Raw genomic sequence first — 25905 nt, forward strand, 5'->3', positions numbered from 1 at the left:
TGGGAGTTCAAGACCAGCCTGAACTATAGAGTGAGACCCTGTCTAAAAAACAAAACAAAAAAAAACAGTCTACTAAGCCTGGGGATGTAGCTCAGGGAAATGATGTTTGTTTAGCATATATAAGACTAGGTTTGATTCCCAGCACCACAAAAAGAAGTTTATTCACAAGAAGATATAATTTGGTTTTATCTAAAATTTAAAAAATAATCACTATTACATCAAACTGACATTAAAGTCCAGGCCATGATTCAGTCATTTTTTTTTAGACGGTCTCACTGTGTAGTCATGGCAATCCTCCTGTCTCAGCCTCCTGAGTGCTGATATTATAGATGTGCATCACCATGCTCAGCTCAGCCACTGTTTTTTGAGTTTCCGCTCTGTGCCAGACACTGCTTGATGTTATCACTTGTTACTGCATTTAATATCCTCAGTGACAGTCCTGTGAGGAATTAAGTTCTTGTTACAGATGAGGGAAACAAGCTCAGGAAGGCCCAGATGTACTCTGTGCATATTCGCGTGGCTCTGACATGAAAAGCCCTGTATTTGTTCTAGAAGGGGTCCTAGATAGAAGGGGCAGTTATGCTGCAGTTAGGAAGTGGAAAGAGACCTAAGGCAATATTCCAGTGCACATGCACAACAAACTGGAAAAATCACTGCAAGAGGGTTAGGAATCAGAAAAGCCTCCAAGACTCAGGACACAGGATGGGCAAGGCTTAGGGAGGTGGAAAGAAAAATAGGAAGTGAGGAGCTCCTGGGTAAATGCACGGAACCCGAACCTCTTCAGACTCAAGTGGCCCAGTGGGGTCAGCTGTGAAGGGAAGGAGCAATTGCGGAGGCCACGGGGCCATGAATCTAAGGTAGCTTGGATACTGCATCGGCTGATAGGCATCAGGGAGCCACCACGCGCTCTGTTGGACTGCGGCGGACAGGAGCAGACACAGCAGTGCCCAGAATGACTGGCCTGGCCAGGAAGGGAGTGCAGCTGCCAAGGCTCCTGAAGAAGGGAGCAGCCTCAGAGCTCTGGAACTGGAGATGCTGCTGTCTAGGAGAAAGGCTGAAAAGAAGAATCTTCATGTTGCTCCGAGTGATGGTTACAGCACGGTGTGAGTAGCAGAGAGTGCTTCCTTCCTTGGCTCACTGAGAAGAAACCACTCACTGCTGCAAGGTGACCCTGAACAGAAGCAAGTCTGAGCCCCCGCCCCGCAACCCCGCACTGCTTTGGGTGCACCTTGAACAATCTGTGTGAGGAGCCAGGCTGGTAGGAGGTGGGCTTTGGGCAGTCGAGATGCCCTGGGAGAGCAAACGCACAGGGCAGGGCTGTACGCTGGAGCGACTCGGACTGGGGATGAGGACACTGGCCCTGTTTGGGTTCGGAAAGGATACATGCAGTCCCGAGACTGGATGAGTTGCCAGAGGTGACAGGGCTGGGGAGCAGGAGCACTTACAGGAGGTGGTAGGAAGAGTAGGAAGCCACACAGAAGGCAGGCTCTGGAGAGGAAGCCAGGAATGGGGTGGGAGAGCTTCCGGGAGGGGTCTCAGCGTGACTTCCTTTAGAGAAGGGGCCAGGGAGTGACCCCAGGAAGCTGCAATTTCTACTGTGTTTTCCAGGAGCACAACTGTTGAGAGAATACAGGCTGTAGAGGGTCACCAAGGCTGAACGTGGGTATCTATTGGTATTTTGGGAGGGATGAGGTGAGAAGAATGGAGAAAAAGACAGGAATTAGGAGAGCGGGTGAAGATTCAGGGATTTTCGAGTAAGTTCTCAAGATGTGTGTGAAGGTGGGAGAACTCAGAAATGTAATGCACTTAACAAAGTAGGAAACCTTTATAAATGTGAAGGAAGCCTGGCCTTGAGAATATGGCCTGGCCTTGGTAGGGATGAGGGAACCATTTTCTGAAATAAGAGATGCAGAGGACAGACGGGGTACAAGGGATTCCCAGGGTGAACCTGGGAGTAACAGGCAAGCTCATGTCAACTGGTCTGGGCGCCTAGGAAATCTAGAGTCTGTCAGCCTCTGGGGTGCAGTGGGAGGGCAGGGTGCTGGCAGGTTTATGGGAAGGCAGGGGTAGCCCCAAAAGGTTTGAACTCTACCCTTGGAAACGGCCCTGTTGTATTGCTACCCTGGTCCTTCCCACTTCCAGGCCTCTCCCCACTGTGTCCAGATTTGGTCTTAGGGTTAGGACAGACCTCAGGCCCCTGGTGGAGACCTCTCCCCCGACTCACTGCTGCCCTGGAGCTGACCACCCATCAAGGGCCTTCTGTGGCTTCCAGAGACCTCTCCTGAACAATGTTGCTGAGTCTGGGACCCAGATTCTGCCCAGATCAAGAGCCCCCCCACCTTCCCTCTGTGGAGAGAAAAGAAGCTGGAGATCCTGGCAGAGGAGTCTCCAGGGATGGAGCATCCAAGCAGCAACCTGTTATATCAGCAGCGACAGACTACAGTGTCAGTGCCAAAAGGCATTTGGAAACCTCCTGCCCAGTCACCCTTAGACAGGTAGCAAGCTGAGCCCTGAGAGGCCCCACTCCCGGTTTCAGAGTCCTGGCCTGTCAGTTAACCTGCTCCTTTTTCTGTTTTTTCCTTCTCCCTGCATCCAGAAAAACTCTTTCACCTCTCGAGCCCCCATCTGAGACAGATGAGGGATTGGGGGGTGGGGACATGGTCCCTCTAAGTTTCTAGAATGGGTCATGAGCTTTTATACTCCAAACACTTAGTTTATACTTCGGCTTTTATTTTGTGGCTTGTAATTATTTATGAGTCTGCCTTTGCCACTAAACTGAGTTCCTCCAGGGCAGAAATGAACTCTTACTCATCTTTAAGCTCCGAGGGCTGGTGTAAAGCAGGCAACAAGTCTATTTCGGGTGGATTGTATGGTCAGATGGAGTGGGAACAGGATGGGCAAGGAGAAGTAGCTACAAAAATAGTGAGGGCTTAAGGGGTCAGTGGATAATATCTCTTCTGTGCCCCTCTCAAGTAGAGAACAGACAGAGATGACACGAGACAGATGGACATCAAAGCCAGTGGCTTTGGGCTGGGGACACAGCTCATGGTAGCGTGCTTGCTCAGCATGCACAAAACCCTGGGTACAATCCCTAGCACCACCACAACAAAACAATAAATATGATGTCTTTGCCAACATTACTGACAAGGGCAGACTTCTCCTTTATGAATGGAGAGGCCTTACTGAAGTTTACTATGTAGATGTGGATGGAGAATGTGCTATCTTCGCATTTGGAAGGGAAGGCGGGAGGGCGGGAGGGGGCCTTCAGGGCCAACTCTGGTCTAGAAGGAGCAAGGGACTGAGCAGGAGCTCTTGGGGTTACTGCTTCGCCTGTATTCAGGCCTTCACTGACCCCTTGCCCATTCAGGTCTGAAAAGCTCTGCAATTCAGCACGAACTGAGCTACTTTGCCCTCAGTCAAGCCCCTGATGCAGATTAGTGCATTCATTTCTCACAACAGCCTGGTCAAGGAGGTGCTTCTGGCCCCATTTTATAGACTAAGTTCCTATGACTCCGAATTTCAGCTCACCATTGCTCCAACCAGTGGGTCTCAGTCCAGTGGCACAACCACAGCCCTGGGTGGGCCCAGACTTTGGAAAGTCAGAATAGCTCAGAATATAGTAGTGGCCTCCTGAGGATATATGTGGTGCTCAGGGGACAGTGAGTTGCGGTATGGGTTGCTCCCAGTACTTTGGGCCAATCTCCCCAAGGGCTGCTTCTTAAATTTACCCTAAAATACTGTTCTGGAATCTTCCCAACCTCCATGCACTCATCTTTAAGAAGGCCCCCAGGGCTCCTCAGAATGTCGCTACAGTGGCTTTCCATCAGCACCTTTCCCTGCACCTTCCAGGGCATCCTGGCTCTCCTTCTCCAGCCGACACCCTACTTATCAGTTGGCACCGGCTGGAACTTTCCTCAGCTTTACGACTCAGCTCAAGCCAGCCTCTGGGACTCCTACCACTTATTCCCTTGTCTTTCCAGCTCCTAGGTGGCCTTGGTTCAAGGTATTTGGGCACACTCTGGCTGTCCTGCTAGGACTCTCGTCTCCCTGACCCAGAGGTGCCACAGTGAAGGTGTGTGGCAGTGCTGGCATCAGAGCAGCCTGCCTCTGGACGCCACAGCCAGCCTCTGCCCCCCTCCTCCCCGACAGGAGTCAACTGCCCAGGCGCCACTTGGCTGAGAGAGACAACAGACAAGGCTAAGTGGCCCCCAGGAAGGCTGAGCAATGACAGACAGGCGCCTGACACAGCTCCCGAACAGGAAAATATTTTCCTTCCTCTTAATAACAGTCATTAAGGGGCCTGTGCACCACACACTGCAGCCAGGGGCTGGGCTTGGGTCTGTCTGTGTAGCTTCCATCACCCTGGGCCAGCACCCCAAGGCCAGGATCCACCTGTCTACCCTCTTCTGACCCTTTACTCACCCAACCCACAGGGAGCAGGGCTGGATTTGATGTCCATGCTCTTATCACCAGGATGTCAGGGATTCCTGGGACCTGTCTCTTCAACTCAGTCCTCCCACCGCTGCCTCTTTCATTTCAGCTTCCTGTATGGACACCCAGTACCAAAGTCCAGGCTTTGAGTCAAGGATACCCCACTGCCCACACTTAGCACACAAATAGTACTGCATGCACGCGTGCACACACACGTAAATCTGGCATGTGGCCAGATATTAAAGACAGCCAGCAGGCACACAAAAGCACAGGTAGTACATACTTATAGGTACATGCACAGATCGTTATATGTAGATGCATACATATTTAGTTAAACCATAAGAAAATACCAGTATTTGGTGACTTTTTTTTTTTTTACTAACAAAAACAGAATTTTTTTGTTTTTTTGAGACAGTGTCTCACTATGTAGTTCAGGCTGACCTCAGCTTGAAATAACTGTAGCCCAGGCTAGCCTCAAACTTGCAGGAGTCCTCCTGCCTCAGCCTTCTAAGTGCTGGCCTTACAGGCTTGCACCAACATGCCCGGCTGCTGAAAAATATCAAGATTTGTTTTTTGAAACAGGGTCTCACTATGTAGCCCGGGCTGGCCTCAAACCCGCAGCAATCCTCCTGACTCAGCCTCTGAGTGCTGGGATTACAGGCGTGCGCCACCATGTCTGGCTTGGAATTTTTTTTACTTAACATAGAAAAATGGAATTTAGTATGGAGGGAAGTACACAAAAACAGAGAACCAAAGAAGAAAAAAAAATACAGAACCAAATTTGCACATCCACGTTCAATAGCATTGTTTACAGCAGCCACAAGGTGAATGGAAGCAGCTCGGGGTCCGTAAAGGGGTGAAGGGATATGCGATGTGCAGGATGCACAGGGCTGGGGACAGCTCAGTGGTAGAAAGTTTGTCAGACCGCGTCAGAGCCCCAGTACTACACACAAACTGTACCCAAACACAGTGGAGTAGTAGCCACGGAACACGCTGCACCACGGAGGGAACTTGAGGATGTTCTGCTAAGTGAAATAAGCCAGTCACAAAAAGAAAAGTGCTGTATGATTCCCCTGGCGGGACTCCTGGAGTAAGCAAATTCGTAGAGACAGGAAGTGGAGTGTTGGCTGCCAGGGTGCAGGGCAGGGAGGGAGAAATGATGAGTTGTTTCATGGGTGTAGAGTTTCAGCCTTACAGGAGGAAGAGTCCCAGAAGTGAACGGTGATGAGGGCGGCACAACAGTGTGAGTGTGCTTAATGACACTGAAGCACACCTAAAAATGGTTAAAACGGTACATTTTATGTGCGTTTCACCATTATTACAATGAACAAGATACAGAGCCAAAAAATATGCACCATGAGATAGAAATATATACCCTAGAAAGAAACACAATTCACAGGTACACACAAACGTGCCTTCCTCCCTCTTGGGAGCACTTGACCAACCCAGATAAGGTCCTGGTTCTCCCTTCTCCCCTCAAAGCACATCTGGAGATACGGCCAAATAGGGCTCTGCCACCTCTGCTGCCTCCACAGCTCATCTCCTCCCACAGCCTGGCTTTGTTCACCCAACTCCCTGCTACTCATGCAGCCTCTCCACCCCCAGGGAAGGGCCTCCTGTGAAGGCCTGGTCTCCAGTTTCTACCCCTGCACTTGGGCTGGGCTGGACTGGCAGACTTTCTGCTCCTGGCCTATTGCTCCCCAATGTCCTCTGGGGCCCCTCCCCTCTAAGCCCCCCACCATGACAAAGTTGTGTTGTGGACACCATCACAGACTAGATAAGCCACCATCGGAGTCAGTACTGAACATGGTTCCAGGCCTGGTTTTAAAGTCTCTGCTCTCTACCACCCTCATCAAGCCTCATCTCTCCTGCAGAAAGGCCATGAGCACTTGTGCTTGGCCTGGGCCCCCTCTGCGGCTGCCACCTGCTGACCCCTTCTCCAAAACAAAGCCTCTCCCCTGTCCTGAGGACAGACCATGACCGCTGGGACTTTAGCCTCTGTTGGGGCAGAGATGCCTGCCCTGTTTGCCTCTCACCTTACTGGGTCCTGTCTGAAACCTTTGGCACTCTAACCATTTAATATCCAGCCACAGAGGAGAGAGGAAGGCTCTCTTGGCTCCCACCAGGGCCAAGAGTCTCCCTGGAATCTAAGTAGTGGAAACACAGCTTCTGGAATAGCATGTCTCACAGGTGGGCCTCCACCCGCTGCCCCGCTGAGCCTGACCTCCTCAATGTCTGGCTTAGAATCTCGGGGTGTGTGGAATCTGGGGGACACGCATTTTAACACTTCCAGGCCATTCTTGGGGCCAGGGTGAGGGCTCCTATTCCACATCTGTGAAGCATGGATGGGCTCTGTGCCTGAATGAGGGTGGGGCAGAGGCCTGTAAGCTCCAAGACTGGGATGGTGGGGAGTGGATTGAAAGGAGAGAGGCCTGGGTTGGGGACAGATCAATGTTGATGTCCTTGGCAGTTTTGCGTGACATTCTATTCCGCTCTTATTTGGCGGCTGGTGTATATTTGGGCCAAGACATGCAGTAGCCGTGGTGGTATGTTTGGGGTTATAGCCAGTGTCTACATTGGTGCTTTGGGTCAGTTCACATGGTGGGGCTTGAGCAAAATGTGTTGTCTCGGGCTGGCTGTAGTGGTGCACTCCTGTAATCCCAGCACTCAGGAGGCTGAAACAGGAGAACTGCTATGAATTTGACTCTAGCTCGGGTTACATAATGAGTTCAGGGCCACCCTGAACTATATAACGAGATCCTGTCTCAAAAAACAAGACAAAACCAAAAAAAACTGAAAATGTGTAGTCTGACCAAGAGATGGAGGCAGGGGGAAAAGGAAGAGAGGGGAAGTAAAAAGAGTTAAAATGTGTTATGTACATTACCACCTCCCCACGATGAATATAATCATTATGTACTGCAAACATGTATTAATAAAATTTAAAAATAAGTAAGATTCCTATAATGTTTTATATGTGTGGTGGCATGATAGCCTGTGGTCCATGTCTACATGTCATTCAGCTGTCCGTAAGTGTATCTGCTTGTGCGTCCATGTCTTTTCTCTGGGTGTCCTGAGTCATTCACCACCACGGAGTGTGTGTGCCCCTGAGCAGGCTCAGCCCCTTCGGCCTGTCTCCAACCTCAATGGGTCCCTAGAAGGTCAGGGTTGGAGACTTGCTAGGAGCCTGGTGGGATGGGGTGGCGCTCCTGAAATGTAAGGGGAGGGAGGCAGCAGTGTGCACGCACTAAAGGCCTGGCACTGCCGCTTCCCAGGCAGGCGAGTCCTGACATAGGCAGACAGGTGGGGCTGACCTGACAGGTTCCAGAGGCCAGGGGCAATGGGGCGGAGCATAGCTCTGACTTAGGGTGGCAACAAGTTGGGGGCCCTGCCTCATACTGGGAGGGCCGAGAGGCGGTGCAGCTAGTATCCTCTTCCTGCTGCAGCCAATTCAGGTGTAGGCAATGGAACCTGCCGGTAGGTGAGGCACCCAGTGGCCAGGAATGTTTGGAGGCCTAGGGCCTGGAGGGACTCAGGGAATGGCAGGACCCCTGCGGGGCCGGGTGGAGGAACTGAAGCGGCCCTGGTGGCGGGAGAGCTCACCTCTGGTGCTGCAGCACAGCGAGGCAGCTAGGCTGGCAACCGATGCCCTCCTGGAAAGGGGCGAGGCTGCCTACCTGCAGGTCATCTCTGAGGAGCGGGAGCTGCCCTTCCTGAGCGCTCTGGATGTGGACTACATGACCAGCCATGTGCGAGCGGGTCCTGAGCTCAGTGAGCCCCAGGGCCCTGAGGCCTCAGGGCCTGACCGCCTCAGCCTGCTCTCTGAAGTCACCTCAGGCACCTACTTCCCCATGGCCTCTGATGTAGACCCTCCAGACCTGGACCTGGGCTGGCCTGAGGTTCCACAGGCCACAGGCTTCAGCCCCACCCAGGCTGTGGTCCACTTCCAGAGGGACAAGGCCAAGAACATCAAGGACTTGCTGCGTTTCCTCTTCAGCCAGGCCCGCAAGGTAAGGGCTTCATCTCTTCAGACATTCACTTTCACAGAGGTATACACCGAGATCCAGGGAGGGAGGGGGAGCAGCTCAAGTCACACAGCAACTTAGATGCAGAATTGGAACTAGGACCTCTGGCTTCTCTGAGACAGGAAGCTGTGAAGAGGATGGAGATTGTTTTATTTCCCTTGGTAACCCCTTGGCAATCAAGAATGTTATAGAAAGCATAGAACAGGGCATGGACTTCTAGGACTCTACAACACCCCTGAAAATGCATGTTTCTTGGAAAGGAGTCCATAGCTTTCACCAGATCCTCAAACTCTTATGAACCCCAAACTAAGAACCCAAACTTGGAGAACATCTGAGCCATCCCTTTGATTTAGAGGAAGAAACTGAGGCCAAGGAGGTGCTGGGACTTGGTCAGAGAAGTCTTCAGGGTCAAGGAGAAGAGGGTCCCTGATTCAGGCTCTTGTTCCCAGCTGTACCTTGCCCTGACGTGCTGTTTCCTGCTAGGCCTAAAAAAAGGCGGGGGGACACTGATTCGTGAGCCTAAGAGTGGTTTTGAGGCCTAGGTGTTTATTTAGCTCTGCACCAAGGAATGGGGAGGACTGGAAGTTGCTTGGTTTGGGGTAAAGAGAATCAGGAGAGCAGATAGGGGTGGTCACACATGGAGACTCCAACCACACAGCAATGCAGATTCATTCCTGGACCCCCAGCTCGTACTCAGAAGAAAGGGAATAGACACAGTGACTCCCAGAAGGATTTAAGGTATGTTTAGGCTCTTGCAGCAGAGATGAGGATGTCAAGATCTATCAGTACCTCCCTAGCCTTCCCAGCAAGTCTGCCTGTGCCCCAGGCAGGGGAGAGCCAGGCCCGATTGGCATCAGGAACAGGGTTATTAGTGAGGCTGCTTCTGTTGTCATCACCATCTGCCTTTGATCTTTCCTGCCTGTCCTTGTTCCCCTTGCTCCTGGCCAGGCCTCTGCTGTGGATTAGCCCCCCACCCCCACCTGGCAGTACCTTGTCTGTTCTCCCCCATTTAGATCCCTCCAGGTCTGGGCTAGAAACCAGGTTCTTGTGCTGGACTGTAACTCCTTGAGTGACCTTGGGAAGTACTTCCCTGTGGCCAACGTCCTCATTTGTTAAGAAGGCAGCAGGAAAGGCACATTTATTGAGCTTCTGTTTTGTCTAGCATATTCACATTTAATTTCCTGTAACTCAGACATGCAGCTATCATTATCTCCATTTAGCAGATGAGAAAGCTGAGGTTCTGGAGGTGAGCAACTTGCCCTGAGCCCTACTTCTCAGAACTGGCAGGGTCTGGGTTTGAACTTAGGTCTGTGTGGCTCCAGAGCTGCAGTGCTGGGCTCTCTGTATCTTCTACCTCTTGCCTCTGCCCTGAAGAAGACAATCTCAGCAGATACATGCGGTGGGAAGGGGCAGCTGGAGGACTGGGGCGTACCATTGGTATTTCAGGGGCTTCTCTGAGGCAACAATTTATATGGGAGGCACAAGCTCCAGGCAACTGAGTAGGAAATTTGGTTCCATGAGTGTAAGGTGTCACATCAAGCCTTTTGCAGCTTTGTAGGGAAACTGAAGCAGGCGTGGCAAAGGCACTGACCATCCAACAACTAGCTTTCAATTTCCTCCCTTGAGAGGGGAGCTTCGGATAGCTAGTCACTGGGCCAGGGCCTAGCCTAGGAATGAAGGTCCAGGCCTCAACATAGAGTGGGACTTTGGACTAAGACAGCTAACACAGGTATGATAAATACTCTGTCCACAGAACAATGCACACAAAAACAGCCAAATCTCCCCATGTTTAGGTTAAGAATCCTGAGGTAGGCATCACTAAAAGTCCATCCTGTTCAAATGTTCTCCCAGGCTCTGGCCTCCTGGCTTTCAGTCCCCTACTCTTCTTGGAAACACAGGTTAGTCTGGATGTGAACAGTGACCCAGGTAGGCTTAGCTTCCCTCTTCCCCAGGTGGTGGCTGTGGTGATGGATGTATTCACCGACATGGAGCTTCTGTGTGACCTCATGGAGACCTCAAGCAGGCGTGCTGTCCCTGTCTACCTGCTCCTGGCAGAGGAGCACCTGAGGCACTTCCTGGAGATGTGCTACAAGATGGACCTCAATGGGGGTCACCTGCCGGTTAGTGTGGGCCAAGGGCAGCAACAAGGGCTGAGAAGTCAGCAGGGCAAAAGAGCCATCTGGTAGCCAGTGAGCACTGGGGGAGTCCTTGGGAACGGGGAACCAGGTTCTGGTAGCTGGGGTCAGAGTATAGACATGGTTTCAGTTCCACTCTCTTAAGGCCAATCCCCCCAATATTCCTCCACCCTTGGCCCAGAACATGCGTGTGCGGAGCACATGTGGGGACACGTACTGCAGCAAGGCAGGTCGCCGCTTCACTGGGCAGGCCCTGGAGAAGTTCATCATCATCGACTGCGAGCAGGTGGTCGCAGGCAGCTACAGGTGAGCAAGTGACAGGAGAGGAGTCTGGGGTTGTGCCATGGGCTGATAAGGGAATCTCGGTTTCTGCCATCTGTGTATCCATTCATCTCTTCCAACATATTCTGAGCACCTGCCATATACCAGTTCCCCTGCAGGGGTTTGGCTACTGTGGGAGGAAATCAGCAGAGAAAGAGCCCACTCTCGTGGAAGGATCACTTGAATGCCCTTGGCATAGAAAGTAACTACTGCACACGGGAAATGGAAGGACCATAGGAATCTGGTTCCTGGTCCATTTTACATGAGGGCCAGTTTGGGCCTCAAGAGGGCAGTCATATGCCTAAATCCTCTAGGCAGGACTAGGGCAAGCACAGACTGGAGATTGAGCTCTGTCCCCACACTGTGAGCCTCATGGGGTGGAGGCTTGGTCCACCTCTCAGCATCCTTTGCTGGTTATGATTCCTGTTGAGTCCCTGGGCCTGTATCTTTCACTCCTGACCCAGAACCTCTGCCCCCAGCTTCACTTGGCTTTGCAGCCAGGCCCACACCAGCATGGTGCTGCAGCTGAGGGGCCGCATTGTGGAAGACTTTGACCGGGAGTTCCGCTGTCTGTATGCTGAGTCACAGCCTGTGGAAGGCTTTTGTGGCACTGAGGATTCACTGTCTCCCCGGGTACCTCGTCCTCCCCCGGTGGGCCTGGCCTTTGGGCCTGGCATCACAAGCCCTGCATGCTCCTCACCTTCTAGCACCAGTCTCTGTAGCATCAAGCGCTCACCCCTCATGGGCCGCTCTTCCTACCTCGCTCTACCAGGAGGTGGTGGCTGTAGTGACACAGCTATAGGGTCCTCACCCCCAGGCCCTGTCCATCATGAAGGTGGTGGCCAGCCTTCCCTGCATCGACAGCTGTCAGACCCTAACCATGGCACCCCTCATGTGCCCTATAGGGCCAACCTGGGCAAGCTGGGAGCATTCCCATGGTCCCAGTCTTCCCCTGCCCTCAACCACAGTAGCCCCAGTCCTGTGACTCAGGCAGTGGGGTCACCTCTGATCCCCCAGCCCCGCCCTCTCCTCCACTTTCCCCGGGGATTCCCAGTTCTGTCCCGGCTCCCAGAGAATGGGCTTCCAGGAAGCCAGGAGCTAAGTCCACCAAGAGGTCGCCAGATACTTGGCACAGCCTTGGAGATGACAGAGGAGAAGAAGGCATCTCTGAGTCAGAGCTATGGCCAGCTGGACCTTCTAGCCCCATTCCCTAGAGCCCGAGAGGGTGGTCCTAACCCTGGGGTTGCCCCTAACTCAGGCACCCATCGGCCAGATGACCAGGCCCCAGAGGAAAGGAGGCTGTCCCTGAGCCAGAGCTATAGCCAGCTGGACCTCCTGCCTCAGACCCAGGATGCTGGGGTTACCCCTGAGTCAGGTGTCCTCAGACATGGCGATGTAGGTCCAGAGGACAGGAGGCTGTCCCCAAACCACCGCCATGCCCAGCTGGACCTCCTGGTACAGGACCCCAAGGCCAAGAGTTCCAGAGTGCCTGCTGAAGCCAACTGCCCATCTAGGCCTGGTAAGCAGGGTCTAGACGAGCGAAGACAGACAATAGGCCACAGCCAACTGGACCTCATTGCCAAGTTTGGCCCATTCAAGAGTGAGGGGCCTGGGCCCAGTGGTCTCCCAAGACCAAGCACTGCTCGCATGGCTGGAGTAGGCCCTGGGGATGAGAAACGGCTGACGCTGGGCCACAGCAAGCTGGACCTCATCACCAAGTACCATCAGCTGCAGGGGGCCAGGAAGGAACCCGAGCCTGTCCTCCCTGGAAGCCCCAGTGGTGGCCATCATAGTGGTAGCAAAGACCTGTCTGAGAATGAAAAACGGCTGACTTTGGGGCATAGCAAACTGGACCTCATCACTAAGTACAACAAATCTAAGTTCAAGTTGCTCCGAAGTCGCTTTGAATCCTAGTCCTTCTTCCACCATCCTGTGACTCTATTTGCTCAGGTTGTGGACCCTGGGGTGGGAGTGGAAAAATGGGGCTGCACAGTGATGGGAGGCATTTAGAAATCCAGGTAAGATACTCCCTGATCTCACACACACACACACACACACACACACACACACACACACACACACACGAGTAAAGGGAAATCAGTTATTGAGTGCCTACTGTACCTCTTTATGCTGGGCACTTCAGACTAATTACTCTTCTCATCCATCATACTCACAACATCCTAAAAGATGAAGTTCCTGTTGGTACATAGTTATAGGATGATAGGTAATATCCTCCCTTTATATAAATGTGGGAGCTGAGGCCCAGGGAGTTTGGATGGCTTAATTGGAGGTGGGTCAAAGTAAGTGGAGTAAAAACCTCTGCCAGACCTGTGTCTCTGGTTCTGAAGACTGTAATTTTTGCACACATCGTACATGATATCTACAGTTCATGTGTCTCATTCACACAAAATGCAAACACCTCAGAGATCCACAAATGCCCATAATCAGCATATTAACAGAGTAGGATAAACACTCATAAACTGCACACCCACAGATGCATACACTAAATACACACAGGTCACTGTGATAAACTCAAACACTTGATATTTAGTTGAGGTTATGGAATAAATGTCAGCTGGAAAAATGATTACCCAAAATACATGCAGTGTACAATAGATCCCCTGTGTCCACAAACTACAAATACGAACATGACTCAAAACACAGAAGCACACACACACATGCATGCACAAACCAATTACTTTCTGTTTATACCTGAGCTGTGTTGCCAGTCTTATAGTGTACACGCTCTATAGTTGATAGATAAACCAGACCCAGTCACTGGAGGATGTAATTAAATGTGTACTCCACAGGGGAATAAGATTTGGCTGTGTCAAATGAAAAGCTAACCAGAAGATAAGTCATTGAGATGGTCAAGTCAGGCCTTACAGGATGCAGAGGTTTCAGAAACAGGGAGGAGAAAAATTCTTGGTAGAGTAAGTCATACAACGGGAGGACCACAGAGGAATAAGCGCGCCGAGGACAAATAGAGCACATATATACCCAGGTACACACATACCCACATCTTGCTGAGTGTCCTTTACAGGACAGGCTGTAACAAACTGTGTGCCTTTTTCCTCTCTGGAACAGAGTATGTGATACAAATGAATAAAGGCAGACATGGCTAGAACCAGATATGGCAGTGTGGTGTGTCCAAGGAACGCCTGGTTATGGATATGCAAGTTGGAGTTGAAAAAGAACGCCATTTAGGACCATTAAGGGGATGGAGAGAGCCATGGAGGACAGTGGACGCCACCCAAAACGCTTTAGGCAGTGGGGGCTCCAAGTGCCCTCTGCCTTCACTGTGATATTTGTAGATTCTACCAAATGGAGGCCAAGTTCATCCTGTCCAGGCGAGCAAGGACAGAGGTGGAGGATAGAAGGTGGCTGCTGAGTGAGTGACACAGCATGCGTGAGAGGCACACAACGGAAACAAGCAGCCCTCGCATTCTCGCCCAACAGGGACCCCTGCCTCTCCAACCACTCCCTAAGAACCTAAGTCATTCACATTCATGTTCATATTCATCCTCGGTCATCAGCCTGCATTCCTCCGCTGGGATGGCCGAGCACCCAGCAGCCTGGGATCTGGTCTCACTTCTCCCTCCCGGACACCTTCTCCGGGTGACGCCATCCACCCCAGCTCTGGCCCCACGTCTCACTCCTCAGCCTTTCACTCTGGCCTGGGCTCCACATCCCGACTGGGGCGCTCGCGGCAGGGCTGGACCCATCCCCTCCCCTAAACCCGCCCTTGAGCCGCCTACTTCCTTTCAGTCAGTACCTCTCTCATCACCCCACCTTCGGGGAGAAGGCGCTGGCTCCTCCTCTCCCTCGTGTCACACCGACCAGCCACAGGTCTCAGTCGCCTGAACCTCCCAAAAAGCTCCAGAGCGAAAGAATGAACGAACCAATGAGGGCGGGCGGGCGAGCGTGCTGCGAGCGGGGCCAGGCGAGGCGCTGGACAGAGTATTTGCAGCCATAGAGTCCCTCCCCGGGGTGGGGCTAGAGGGGCGCAGGCGTGGCTGGCGTGCCGGGCTCTCCCGGAAGTCTCTGCGGGCCGAGGCGGAAGCGGAAAGCTGTGCGGGGGAGAAGTAGAGAGAGGCGTGTGGACTTTGGTGTCGCTAGGTGAGCTGGTGTGAAGGGAGGCCGCGAGGGTCAGCTCCGACCCGGGCGGGCAGGGGAGGGGCCTGAGAACGCGGGTCCGAGTGGGAGGGGCCCAGTGGGCGGTACCCGAAAAAATCTGACCTATTTCGGAGGGCGGGGTCGCGACGCTTCTGAGGGGACGAGGCTCCGGGACCCGCGACTGACTGGTAGCCGATCCGTCCGTCGACCCTGCCTGCGTTCGCGGTGGGGGAACCTCCGGGCTTCGGTCATGGCGGTGCGAGCGTCTTTCGAGAACAACTGTGAGATCGGTTGCTTTGCCAAACTCACCAACACCTACTGCCTGGTGGCCATCGGAGGGTCGGAGAACTTCTACAGGTGCGGCGGAGCGGGAGGGTTGTCGAGGTCGGGAGCTCCGGCTGAGCGTGTCCGGGCTGGTGACCTCCGAGTCTGTGTCCCTACAGCGTGTTTGAGGGCGAGCTCGCCGATACCATCCCTGTGGTGCACGCGTCCATCGCTGGCTGCCGCATCATCGGGCGCATGTGTGTGGGTAAGGCATGTGGAGGACGCCTAGGGAGAGTGGAGAGTCCAAGCACCATTAATTATTAATCGTATCCCTGGAGGGGACGCGGAGTGACCTAGGAGTTTCCAGGCCTTCGTTCATTATCTCCGTGGACTGTGGAATCTCTCGGGGCTGAGTAGGACCCAGTCTGAGAGCAGTCAGGGGAACAAGAGTTCTTGAGAATAATAAATACAAATGACAGTCAAAAGAAATAGCACAATCAGGTGCATTGTCGCACGGCTGTATCCTAGCTACTTAGAATGCTGAGGCAGAGGGATGGATGGCAAGTTGGATCCCAACCTGGGCACCTTAGGGCGACTGTAAACGTGAAAAAGGCAAGTCGCTCTGTTTTTATTTTTGTTTTTGATAACGGGAATCGAACTCAGGGCCTCATGCTTGCCAGGTAGGTGCTGTACCCCTGTGCTACATCCCTGGCCGAGAAACAAGTACTTTTGCTCTTGTTCTCTAGAAGTACAAATCGGTGTCTTTTTTTAAAATTAGAAATTAGTATCTTAATTTGGCTAATGAGGAAATGAGATTAGGGAGTCTAGGTGACTCACCAAGTACCACACCTATTGTGGAGAAGGATTTTAATTTTGTCTCTTTTCTGCCACCGACTGACTGTATAGACAAGCTTCTTCCTGGTTCTGAGCATCCATTTCTGCCTCTGTGAAATGATACAGGCTCAGAGGCTGGGTTATCTTGTACATTTAAATCCTCAGTTCCCATTTCCATGCCTGGCATTTCTGCTCTGATCTGCCATAGCTGTCAGCTGTGGCCATTCCTCCTTTCTTTAGGGTGGCTCTGTGTCCTGATAGTGCCACCTCTTGTTTCTTACTTTGCCGATTGGGTTCACAGAAGTCTTATTTTCTTACTTTCAATTAAGAAAAATCTTAAACATTATGACCTTGTTTTCTAATTCATTTCAAACACTTTGATCGAAGAACAGGAAAACAACACCCTGATCTCTATCCATGCCCGTGAGATTTGAAGAAAACTCAGAGAATGAGGGTGAATGTAGCTTAGCCCTTGTATTATAAGAGAGCAGCTCTTAGTTCTGAGGTTCAGAGTTGTGGCCTTACAAGGACACAGAGAATTTTAGCTGTAGTTCTGAAGGTGTCATTAAACTTTGTTCCGTTTTGTTGGCATGGAGTAGCTTCTGTAGGGATATTTCAGAGTGGATTCCATTTATTCTTTTGGGCAGTTTGCCATTTGGTCTCTTAGTAATAGTGCCTCTCTATAAATACGAATATATGTCTTTCTTTTCTCTTTTCTCTCTTTTTTTTTGTGATAGGGTCTTGCTATGCAGTTCTGGCTGATTTTTCATTTTTTGGTACTGGGGACAGAACTTGGGAGATTGTGCTTGTGAGGCAGGTGGCAAAACTACTGAGCTAAATCCCAGCCCTCAGGCTCGTCTTGAACTCACTGTGTGTCCCAGGCTGGCCTTGACTTCATGGTGATTCTCCTCCCTCAGCCTCCCAAGTGCTGGGACTACAGGTGTGCTGGCAGTAATATGTGTATATTTTCTATTGGATGTAGAATACCCACAAGTTATTCTACATTAGGCATTCTCCATTTTATAGTGTAGAAGTTAGGTAGAGTCACAGTTTATGTGACTATCTGGGGGTAATGCTATACAATTATTGAAAGTGGTTGACCTTTTCCCTCTGTCAGTGTATGAGTTTCATTTGTTCCACATGTTTTTTTGCCAGCATTTGGTAGTGACATTGAGTTGAAATTTTTAGCCACTGTTATAGGTATTTAGCGTTAGGTACATGTAGTTTTTAGGTATCAAAATGCACAGTGTGGGGCCAGGGATTTAGCTCAGTGGTGCCACGTGCCTGCTTCACAATGGCAAGGTCCTGAGTTTGATCCCTGCTACAAAGGGCGCGCGCGCGCACACACACACACACACACACACACACACACACACACAGATCCACAGTGTGCCAAGGGCCATGTCTTTTTCCTACCATCTGATGGTGAGTAAGTAAGTAAGGTCTGTTGGGATAGATTCCTGGCCATTTTGGGCCTGCCCATGGGACCTGGTACTCTTGTAAGATGAATGGATCAGTGCGCTGGACAGCTGGAGTCTGAGCCTCAAGCTGTCCTGGAAAATTAATTGGGCTGGGGTGGGCTGGGCTGGGCTGGGCTATATCTTGATCCCTGAAGTCCCAGAAGCATCTCCTCAGTCATGGTCTGTGTTTGCCTTGTCCTCTAATTTGGGTCTCTCTAGGGAACAGGCATGGACTCCTGCTGCCCAACAACACCACTGACCAGGAGCTGCAGCACATTCGCAACTGCCTGCCAGACTCAGTGCAGATCCGGCGGGTGGAGGAGCGGCTCTCGGCCCTGGGCAATGTTACCACCTGCAATGACTACGTGGCTTTGGTCCACCCAGACCTGGACAGGGTAAGGTAGCCCAACTTGTCTCAAGAGCCGTAGGACCAGCCTAGGATATTAGCTATCGTTTTTCACGCCACAGGCTGACATTAGCATCACCTCTTGTGGTTTCTCTGCATTTCAGGCAGTCAGTAGGAATAGCGGTAACAGGGGCCTCGGTGGTATGGTCAGTGTCAAGCTGGGAGACCATTAATCCTTCAGGATTAGGGAGATTCAGGGAGTGTGTCCCAGGCGTGGGCCAGGACAGATGACTAACAGTTGAACTGGAGGATGTGTTAGAGGGAAAAGGTTGACATGGAGGCCAGTCCCCAGTGTTCAGGGCATGCTTGGGGCTGAGGGGTTGCAGAGCTGGCCCAGCTCTATGCTAAGCTCTACCTTGTCCTTTCCCTGAGTGAGGCTTCCATGTATAGCTGTGTAGCAGAGAAATGAGGGCTCTGAGTTCTGGCACGGAGAGCCCCTGTTTCTCTGGCTTACCCATCCTGAGCGACAGCATTTTTGATGGACAGGAGACAGAAGAAATCCTGGCTGATGTGCTCAAGGTGGAAGTCTTCAGACAGACAGTGGCTGAACAGGTGCTAGTGGGAAGTTACTGTGTCTTCAGCAATCAGGGAGGGCTGGTGCATCCCAAGACTTCAATTGAGGATCAGGATGAGCTGTCCTCTCTTCTCCAGGTGCCCCTTGTGGTAAGACTCCCTGCGTCCTGTCCCATCTCCTGCTGAAGCAGATCCCTTTGCCCAGGACTCTGGACTCACCTGCCCTAGTTTGGGATCAGGGCTGAGGTTCAGGGAGCAGGTTTGGGAAGAGTCCTCACTGGGGCGGTGGCAGACTTGCGCTGCTGGTGCCGTGCCCCACACTGAGCCTGGTCTTGGCAGGCGGGCACTGTGAACCGAGGCAGTGAGGTGATTGCTGCTGGGATGGTGGTGAATGACTGGTGTGCCTTCTGCGGGCTGGACACAACCAGCACGGAGCTGTCGGTGGTGGAGAGCGTCTTCAAGCTGAATGAGGCCCAGCCTAGCACCATTGCCACCAGCATGCGGGATTCCCTCATTGACAGGTACAAGGGACAGGGCGGCTTACTTTGCCTTTGAGGGTGGGGAAGAAGATGCCTCTTAGCATGGGAGTCCGTTGTGTTTCTTCTGGTAGGTGGTGCTCAAATGTAGGAGTGCATCCACACACTGCCGAGCAGTCACAGGATAGAGCCAGCAAGCATTTTTTTGAGCATCTATTTTTCCTTTTTTGTTTTTGGTTTTTTAAGACAGGGTCTCCCTATGTAGTTGAGACTGACCTGGAACTCACTATGTAGCCCAGGCTGGTCTCGAACTCACAGTGATCCTCCTGCCTCAGACTCCTGAGTGCTGGGATTATGTGCCATGAGGCCCCGCTTTATTTTTCCTTATCTTTGATGATTTAGCTGTCTAGGCCCATCTTTTTGTTGTTGTTGTTCTTTTGTTTCTTTTAATTTGTTTGCAGTACTAAGATTGGAATCCTGGACCTGTGTACTGAGATATATCTGCAGCCCTTTTAATTTTAGTTATAATATTGATGCAGAACTCACTGAGTTGCTAAGTTTATCTGGCAGGGTTTAAACTTGTGATCCTCTTCCCTCAGCCTTTCAGAGTCCTGGGATTACAAGCATACAGCACCATGCTTGGCTTGTCCTTATTCAATCCCTCTACTTTTGAAATTTGAATTTGGTGTGTGGTGGTATGTCTGGCCAGTGGCACAGGACCTCAAAGACTACCGAGCTATTGTGGCTAGGGAAGGTGGAAAGGGCAGTACAAAATGCTGAGGATATGCTGGGCGTTTTGTCACCTACGTGTAATCCAAGTATGTAGGAGTCTGAAGCAGGAGGATTGCTGGGAGTTGAGCGTCAGCCTGAACTACATAGCATACCCTGACTCAAAAACAAACAAAATGCCCTGGATGCTAAGGGAGTTGTTGGTTGGTGTGACTGTTACTTCTGAATCACAGTCTGGATATTTGTGAGTTAAACAAAACAAACATGAGGGCTGGGGATTTAGCTCAGTGGTTCCACTGTCTACCTCATAAGCACAAGGACCTGAGTTCGATCTGATCCCCGGTACCCCCCCAAAAAAAACTGAAACAAACACGATGCCCTAACCCTGGAGATGCCAAGGTATGAGGCATTAGAAACTTTTCTGGAAGAGCAGCAGGTGCTTGCTAGTCCAACCTCCCTGTCATCCTTCATTGAGGCCCTTTATCAAGTCTGACCTACCCTGAGCAGAGACTCTAGAGCAGTGGTGGCGAACCTACCACACATGTATCTAAAAGGTTGGCCATCACTGCTTTAGAGGATAGAAACCCCAAAGTGGAGCAAGTACCAAGTAACAGACCCTCCATTCCCCATGGGTAGAATTTCCCTTCCCTTTTCTTCATTTGTTTGCCTGATACTGGTTGATCCCTGTGGCAGGGATCCTTGTGGGGTGGTGAGACATTTAAGTCCTACATCGTGCTCCTGTGGAGCTCACAGTGTAGTGAAGAAAATGTAGTGGCTGCACATAACTTCTAGCTGTCTCCAAGGAGAATAAAAAGTGCCTTGATTGTTCTTAGATAGGGGGTTTTGGAATCCCGGATGACATTTCTCACATCATGAAAGTTTCATAAAGGGAAGGATCATTTAATTTGGCTTTAGGGAATGAGTAGGTATTTGAGTATGCAGAGACATGTGGAGAAGCAGCTCAGGTAGACACAGAGATAGGACAGAGTGGATGGGTGAAGGGGAAGGGTAGCGTTCTCGAAGTGCTGAAGACTTTGCTGACAATAGGAAATTTTGACTGTTAGTCTGTGGTTTGGAGTTTAGCGGATGTTGGGATGCTTGTTTATGTAACTTCCTTGAATGCACTCTCAGATTCTGATTCTGCAGGTCTGGAATGGGACCAAGTGAGGGCTTTTGTTTTGTTGCTATATCCCCAGCCCTTTTTTATTTTGACAGAAGGTCTCACTAAATTGGTAAGTTGCTCACACTTAAGATTCTCCTGCCTCAGCTCTCCCAGGGTACAAGATTATAGATGTGTGCCACTGTGCCTGGCTTTGTGTCTTATTATTTTTTAAAAAATAAGCTACCCTGGGTGATTCTGATGTGGGTATTTTGAAAACTGCACTAACTGCCACCTCTAGTGGTGAGCGAGAAAGTTTGTGGGTTTTTTCCCATTGCTGCACTCAGAAAAGAACTCTGGGCCTGCCCTGTGCTAGGCCAGTGCTGTACCACTGCGCTACATCCCTGCCATGCCAAGTCGTTCAGTAACTTTATGCACCAGGCAATAGTGATGTGGTGATGAGTAATATTTCCTGTTCTTTTGGAACACTGAGTCTTGTATGGAAGATAGTACTTAACATAATTTATCACTGAAACAACAAAAACTGTCTAAGCAACCTTTTAATAGAAAAATTTCAGTGAAGTGATAGTTGATACCTATCAAATACTAAAGTAAATGTTGCATGTAACAGTAAAACTTAGAAACTGCTGCTGAAGTTGGGCATAATTTCTACATTCCCTAGTAGTGGTCAGTCTTTTTTCTGGTACTGTCCTCTTCGCCTAGGCAGTTAGATAATATACAGAAATGGGTACTGGAACAGAAACAACACTCACTGGCATGTTTGATTTGTGGACTTGTTTCGTTTGCGGTGTGCATGAACCCTCAGGTAGGTAGGACAAAAACCATATGACAAATGGCAGGTAGGTGATTATAATATGTACTCCAGTATTATAATCACGCATATGATTATTTCTTTTTATAACAAGGTTTTCAAGTGGGTGCAGTGATGCAGGCCTATAAATCCCTGTATTCTTAGAGGCTGAGGGAGGAGAGTCACAAGATCATGGCCAGTGTGGGCAACTTAGTGAGGTGGTATCTCACAATAAAAATAAAAATGGAAAGATAAAAAACAAGAATGTTTTTACTTAATATTCAGAACAGATTTGTTTTTCAGTCTAGTATTCATGGTTTTTTTTTTTTTTTTTTCTTTAGTTAGTTCTGAAAGGCAACATTGGGAAATGGAGGCTAAATTCTGGCCCCAGCCCTACCCGTTGCGACTTATGGTCTAGGTGCAGCCTTTCCTTGGAGTGAGCTCCTTTTTCTGATGGTCTGAGACTTGGTTTATGATCAGTAAATAAATAAATTGTTAAGCAAGTGGGTCCAATCTGAGCAGGAAGAATTAATCTTAGTCTTTAAACACTGAGAACTCCAAACTAGACTGTGTGACATGGGATGCAGATGGGCCCAGGCGGGTCTCTGCGTGTGACTCTTCAGGGCTTAGCTAGAACAAAGAGAGGAAGGTGAGGTGTGCCCTGTGAAGCAGGTCCTGACACTGCCCCTCCTCTTCCCTGCAGCCTCACCTGAGTCACGTTCCACGCTGCTCCTGGGATCCTGCCTTGGACTTTGGCTCCTACCCCCACACCTACCTAGTCCGGACTTGCTGCTGCCAGGAAGGTGTGGCAGAGGGGTCAGTGAAGTTGAGTGGCCAGGCACCCAGCCCCGCACCGGTGCCACCTTCTGAATCTTTTGTTCCTGCAAACACCCTCCTGTGCTGTGGCTCCTGGATGAGGATTCTGCTGTTCTGGTGTCCCCATTAAAGGGCACCTGCCTCTGACCATTCTGAGTGTGCTGTCTTGTGGGCCTCAGCCTGTGCAACACCCTCTCCCCGCCTCAAGCATTCTGGGAAGGCTGAAGGGGAGAGACATACAACACAGTGTTCTCTGTCATTATCAATAGAAGGCTTTATCCCATGGCAAAAGGAAGAAGCACTATTCTGTGTTTTCACATTTTCTACTCACCTTCTGTCTTTTTTTTTTTCTCTCTGAGTTCCAGTTGGTCATTTTTTAAATTTAAATTTTTTAGTTTATTGGTACATTTTAGGTATACAATACAGTTAGGCCGGGGATTTAGCTCAGTGGTTCCGCCTCCTGCCTTTCAAGCGCAAGGACCCAAGTTTCATTCCTGGTACTAAACAAACAAAAAAACAATACAATAAGGTTACATTCATTATTGGGATCTTGTACCTTTACATGATATCTTGGTTCTTATTTTTTTCCCATTCCCCAACCCTCCCTTCACTCCTCTACCCTTCCCTGTTTACAAAGATATTGTTTCCATGTTTTTCCTTTTCTCATATTTTTTCTTTTGCCATCTTACCTTTCCCCTACCCCTCCCACTTCCCCTACTTTTTTAGACCTTTTCTTCCTATTACTATCAACTTTACATTTTGATCTTTACATTTTTAGTTTTTCATACCAGAGAAACTATTTGGTGTTTACACAGGTGTGTCTTATTATTTTCAGTTAAGGGCCGGGCATTTAGCTCAGTGGTTTTGCTGCCTGCCTCATAAGCATAAGGTCCCAAGTTCGATCCCTGCTACCAAAAAAAAAGAAATTCTGTATTTCAGTTAGGAGTATGGCCTCAGTGTGCATTCACTTACTATGAATGTCTCTAGTTTCTTGTTCTTTATGGCTGAATTTTTTAATTAAAAAACACATCTTCTTTATCCAGTGTCTAGTTGATGCGTAATTGGGTTGTTTCCAAGTTTTAGCTGTTACAAACGGTGCAGCTATAAACATGGGTGCGCATATATCAATGTGGTATGATTCTTTTAATTCTTTTGGGAAGATACCCAGCAGAAGAATAGCTAGGTCAAATGGGACTTCTAATCCTAGTTGTTTGAGGTATCTCCATATTGATTTCCACAGTGGTTGCAACAGTTAAGGGTTCCTTTCTTCCCAGAACCCCACTTCTGTCTTGGTCTTCTCTGGCCTTCAGAGGATGAGAATCCAATCCATTGGGCATTCTTGTCCTCTTGACCTAAGGAAGATGGGTAGGTCCTGGCTTGGCCTCCAGGGCTGTTGTCACCAGAACTTAGGTCAGCAGTGAACTCATGGGAGAGTGAGGACAATGCCATGAGTCTAGATTGTACTGAAATAAAACCTTGGGGTCCCAGCCCTGGGGTGCTGGGACAGTATTGGGTGAACACATTCTTTAGAAAATCACTAGTATCCTTGTGGCCTGAGGGATAGATCTCTGCAGGGTTTATCACACCCAGCAGAGTAATCTTGCTTGATCAGCCTGATCCCACAGGTGGCTCAGCTGTCTGAAGTGAGGTTAGAACAAGACGGGGCCTGGCAAGCAGTAGGGTCTAGATGAGTGAAGATGGACCCTGGGTCGCAGCCAGCTGAGCTTCAAGATGGCCCATTCCCAAGTGAGGTGCGGGGCCCAGTGGTCTTGACAAATTCTGCTCTTGGGGATGGAGAGGGCTATGGAGATGAGAAGCGGCTGACTGCTGGGCTACAGCAAGCTGGACCTCATCACCAGTTACCACCAACTTCAGGGGCCAGGCAGGGACCTGAACCTCCAGTCCCCAGGGGCTGCACTATTGGCCATCAGCATGAAATCAATGACCTGTTTGGGGACAAGAAATGGCTGATCCTGGGCCACAGCAAAGACCTCATCATCAAGTTCAAATTCAAGATGCTCTGAACTTGCTAGGGGTCCTAGCCTGCTCCCAGTAGGGACAGATCATCTACTGAGACTTGACTTGCTCAGGTCCAGACCTTGGGCTTTGATCATGAGAATGGAAATGGATGGGGAAGGGTGGCATCAAGAAAACCAGGTCAGAGCCAGGCATGGTGGTGCACACCTGTAATCCCAGCACTTGGGAAGGCTGAGGCATGAAGATCACTGTGAGTTCGAGACCAACCTGGGCTACATATACATAGTTCCAGGTCAGTCTCAACTACATAGTGACACCCTGTCTCAAAAAACCAAACCAATCAAAACACCCAGGTCAGACATGCTGGTCTCAAGATCCTTACACAAAATAAAATACTGATTTATTGAGTGCCTAGTCTATGCCACTGTTCTAGACACTTCATACCGGTTATTTTTTTCTCATCCTCACAACATCCTACAAGGTGGACCTCTTGTTGGTGTATACTTATGGGTTAATAAGTATTATACCCCCTACTTTACAAAGGTGGGAGTTGAAGCCCAGGGAATTTGGCTGACTTAGTTGTTAGCAGGTGCAAATAAAATGGCAGAATACAGACCTTGGCCAGACCTGTGTTCTCTTGCTCGAAAGATTATGGTTTTTAAATAAACATGATGTTTGGCATTGATACCATGTCCCCATGCATGCAAAATACACTACAGAGATGCCCCTAATACTCATACAATATACACTGCACACTGATAGGGTACGGTACAAACCCACAAACTAACTGCACATGCAGTAAGTATACATAAGTCCCTGTGCTAAACCCAAACACTGATAACTCACAAATTTAGTTGAATGTACTAAATATATAATTGGTTAAATGACTACTTAAATACCTGCTTTCAGTGCATACCATGGACTACCTTAGGATCACAAGCTAAGAAAGCATGTGGAATACACTGTAACCCTATCACAGGTTCCAGGCCAACCTGGGCAACTTAGACCTTATCTCAAAAAGGGTCGCTGGAGGGACCTCAGTGTGAAGATCCTGGGTTTAATCTCCAGTATGAAAAAAGTACTCATTGTATTGTTTCTCTTTTGTGAGAAACCCAAAGTGCAAATAAGGAGCATAGTGGAGGACAGATACTGAGAAGTAGGAAGAACTTCAAATGGGAAGGGAAACAAGGGAGGGGAGGGGGAAAAGGGAAAAAGAATGGGAGGGAAAAAGAAATAGCTTTTGTAAATGGGGAGGGGAAGAAGGGTTGGAGGGAGGGGATGAGAAGGTGAAAAAAAGATGTACAGGTACAAATCCCTTATGATGGATGTGATCAGTATGTATGACAAATATATACTAATAAAAAGTAAGGTTTTAAAAAGAAAGCAAAAACTCCAGAGAGCACAAGTTTACCTGAGGTGAAGGGGGAGGGGAGCATATCTAGTGCCACAGCAGGCACTAGCGGGGAAGAGTACAGCACATGGATTCACACACACA

The 25905-nt window shown here is 49.9% G+C and overlaps 2 protein-coding genes and 1 long non-coding RNA gene across 7 annotated transcripts; 2 read left to right on the plus strand and 1 right to left on the minus strand.

Annotated features, from left to right (window-relative positions):
- Positions 1-5068: 5068 nt before the first annotated feature.
- On the minus strand, positions 5069-15469 carry LOC104873336. 5 transcript variants are annotated; one of them, XR_004518449.1, is made up of 5 exons: positions 15335-15469; positions 14685-14979; positions 10806-10888; positions 8032-8579; positions 5069-5704 (listed from the first exon to the last, which is right to left on the minus strand). It is a non-coding gene; the product is annotated as an uncharacterized LOC104873336 (long non-coding RNA). The 5 variants fall into 5 exon arrangements; XR_004518448.1 differs by lacking the exon at positions 5069-5704 and having other exon boundaries at positions 7328-8579; positions 14702-14979; XR_004518446.1 differs by lacking the exon at positions 5069-5704 and having other exon boundaries at positions 7328-8579.
- Positions 7932-12823, plus strand: Fam83c (family with sequence similarity 83 member C). Its single transcript, XM_010639943.3, has 4 exons — positions 7932-8438; positions 10406-10573; positions 10770-10894; positions 11389-12823. Exons 1-4 carry the CDS (start codon positions 7932-7934, stop codon positions 12821-12823), a joined length of 2235 nt encoding a protein of 744 aa, XP_010638245.1.
- Positions 14959-22409, plus strand: Eif6 (eukaryotic translation initiation factor 6). Its single transcript, XM_010639944.2, has 7 exons — positions 14959-15028; positions 15160-15382; positions 15469-15554; positions 17803-17978; positions 18476-18652; positions 18842-19023; positions 22321-22409. Exons 2-7 carry the CDS (start codon positions 15276-15278, stop codon positions 22328-22330), a joined length of 738 nt encoding a protein of 245 aa, XP_010638246.1. The 5' UTR covers positions 14959-15028; positions 15160-15275; the 3' UTR covers positions 22331-22409.
- Positions 22410-25905: the final 3496 nt, after the last annotated feature.

This window comes from Fukomys damarensis, unplaced genomic scaffold, assembly GCF_012274545.1.
Source record: "Fukomys damarensis isolate Sample0158 unplaced genomic scaffold, DMR_v1.0_HiC HiC_scaffold_22, whole genome shotgun sequence".
NCBI classification, from domain to species: domain Eukaryota; kingdom Metazoa; phylum Chordata; class Mammalia; order Rodentia; family Bathyergidae; genus Fukomys; species Fukomys damarensis.

What these genes read in the sequence shown, in the direction of transcription:
- Fam83c (XM_010639943.3), top strand. Translation starts at nt 7,932, where the DNA reads ATGTTTGGAGGCCTAGGGCCTGGAGGGACTCAGGGAATGGCAGGACCC. An exon ending in TCAATGGGGGTCACCTGCCG is followed by an intron (nt 10,574 to 10,769) that starts GTTAGTGTGGGC and finishes CCCTTGGCCCAG; the next exon opens with AACATGCGTGTGCGGAGCAC. An exon ending in GTGGTCGCAGGCAGCTACAG is followed by an intron (nt 10,895 to 11,388) that starts GTGAGCAAGTGA and finishes CTCTGCCCCCAG; the next exon opens with CTTCACTTGGCTTTGCAGCC.
- Eif6 (XM_010639944.2), top strand. Translation starts at nt 15,276, where the DNA reads ATGGCGGTGCGAGCGTCTTTCGAGAACAACTGTGAGATCGGTTGCTTT. An exon ending in GGGTCGGAGAACTTCTACAG is followed by an intron (nt 15,383 to 15,468) that starts GTGCGGCGGAGC and finishes GTGTCCCTACAG; the next exon opens with CGTGTTTGAGGGCGAGCTCG. An exon ending in CATCGGGCGCATGTGTGTGG is followed by an intron (nt 15,555 to 17,802) that starts GTAAGGCATGTG and finishes GGGTCTCTCTAG; the next exon opens with GGAACAGGCATGGACTCCTG.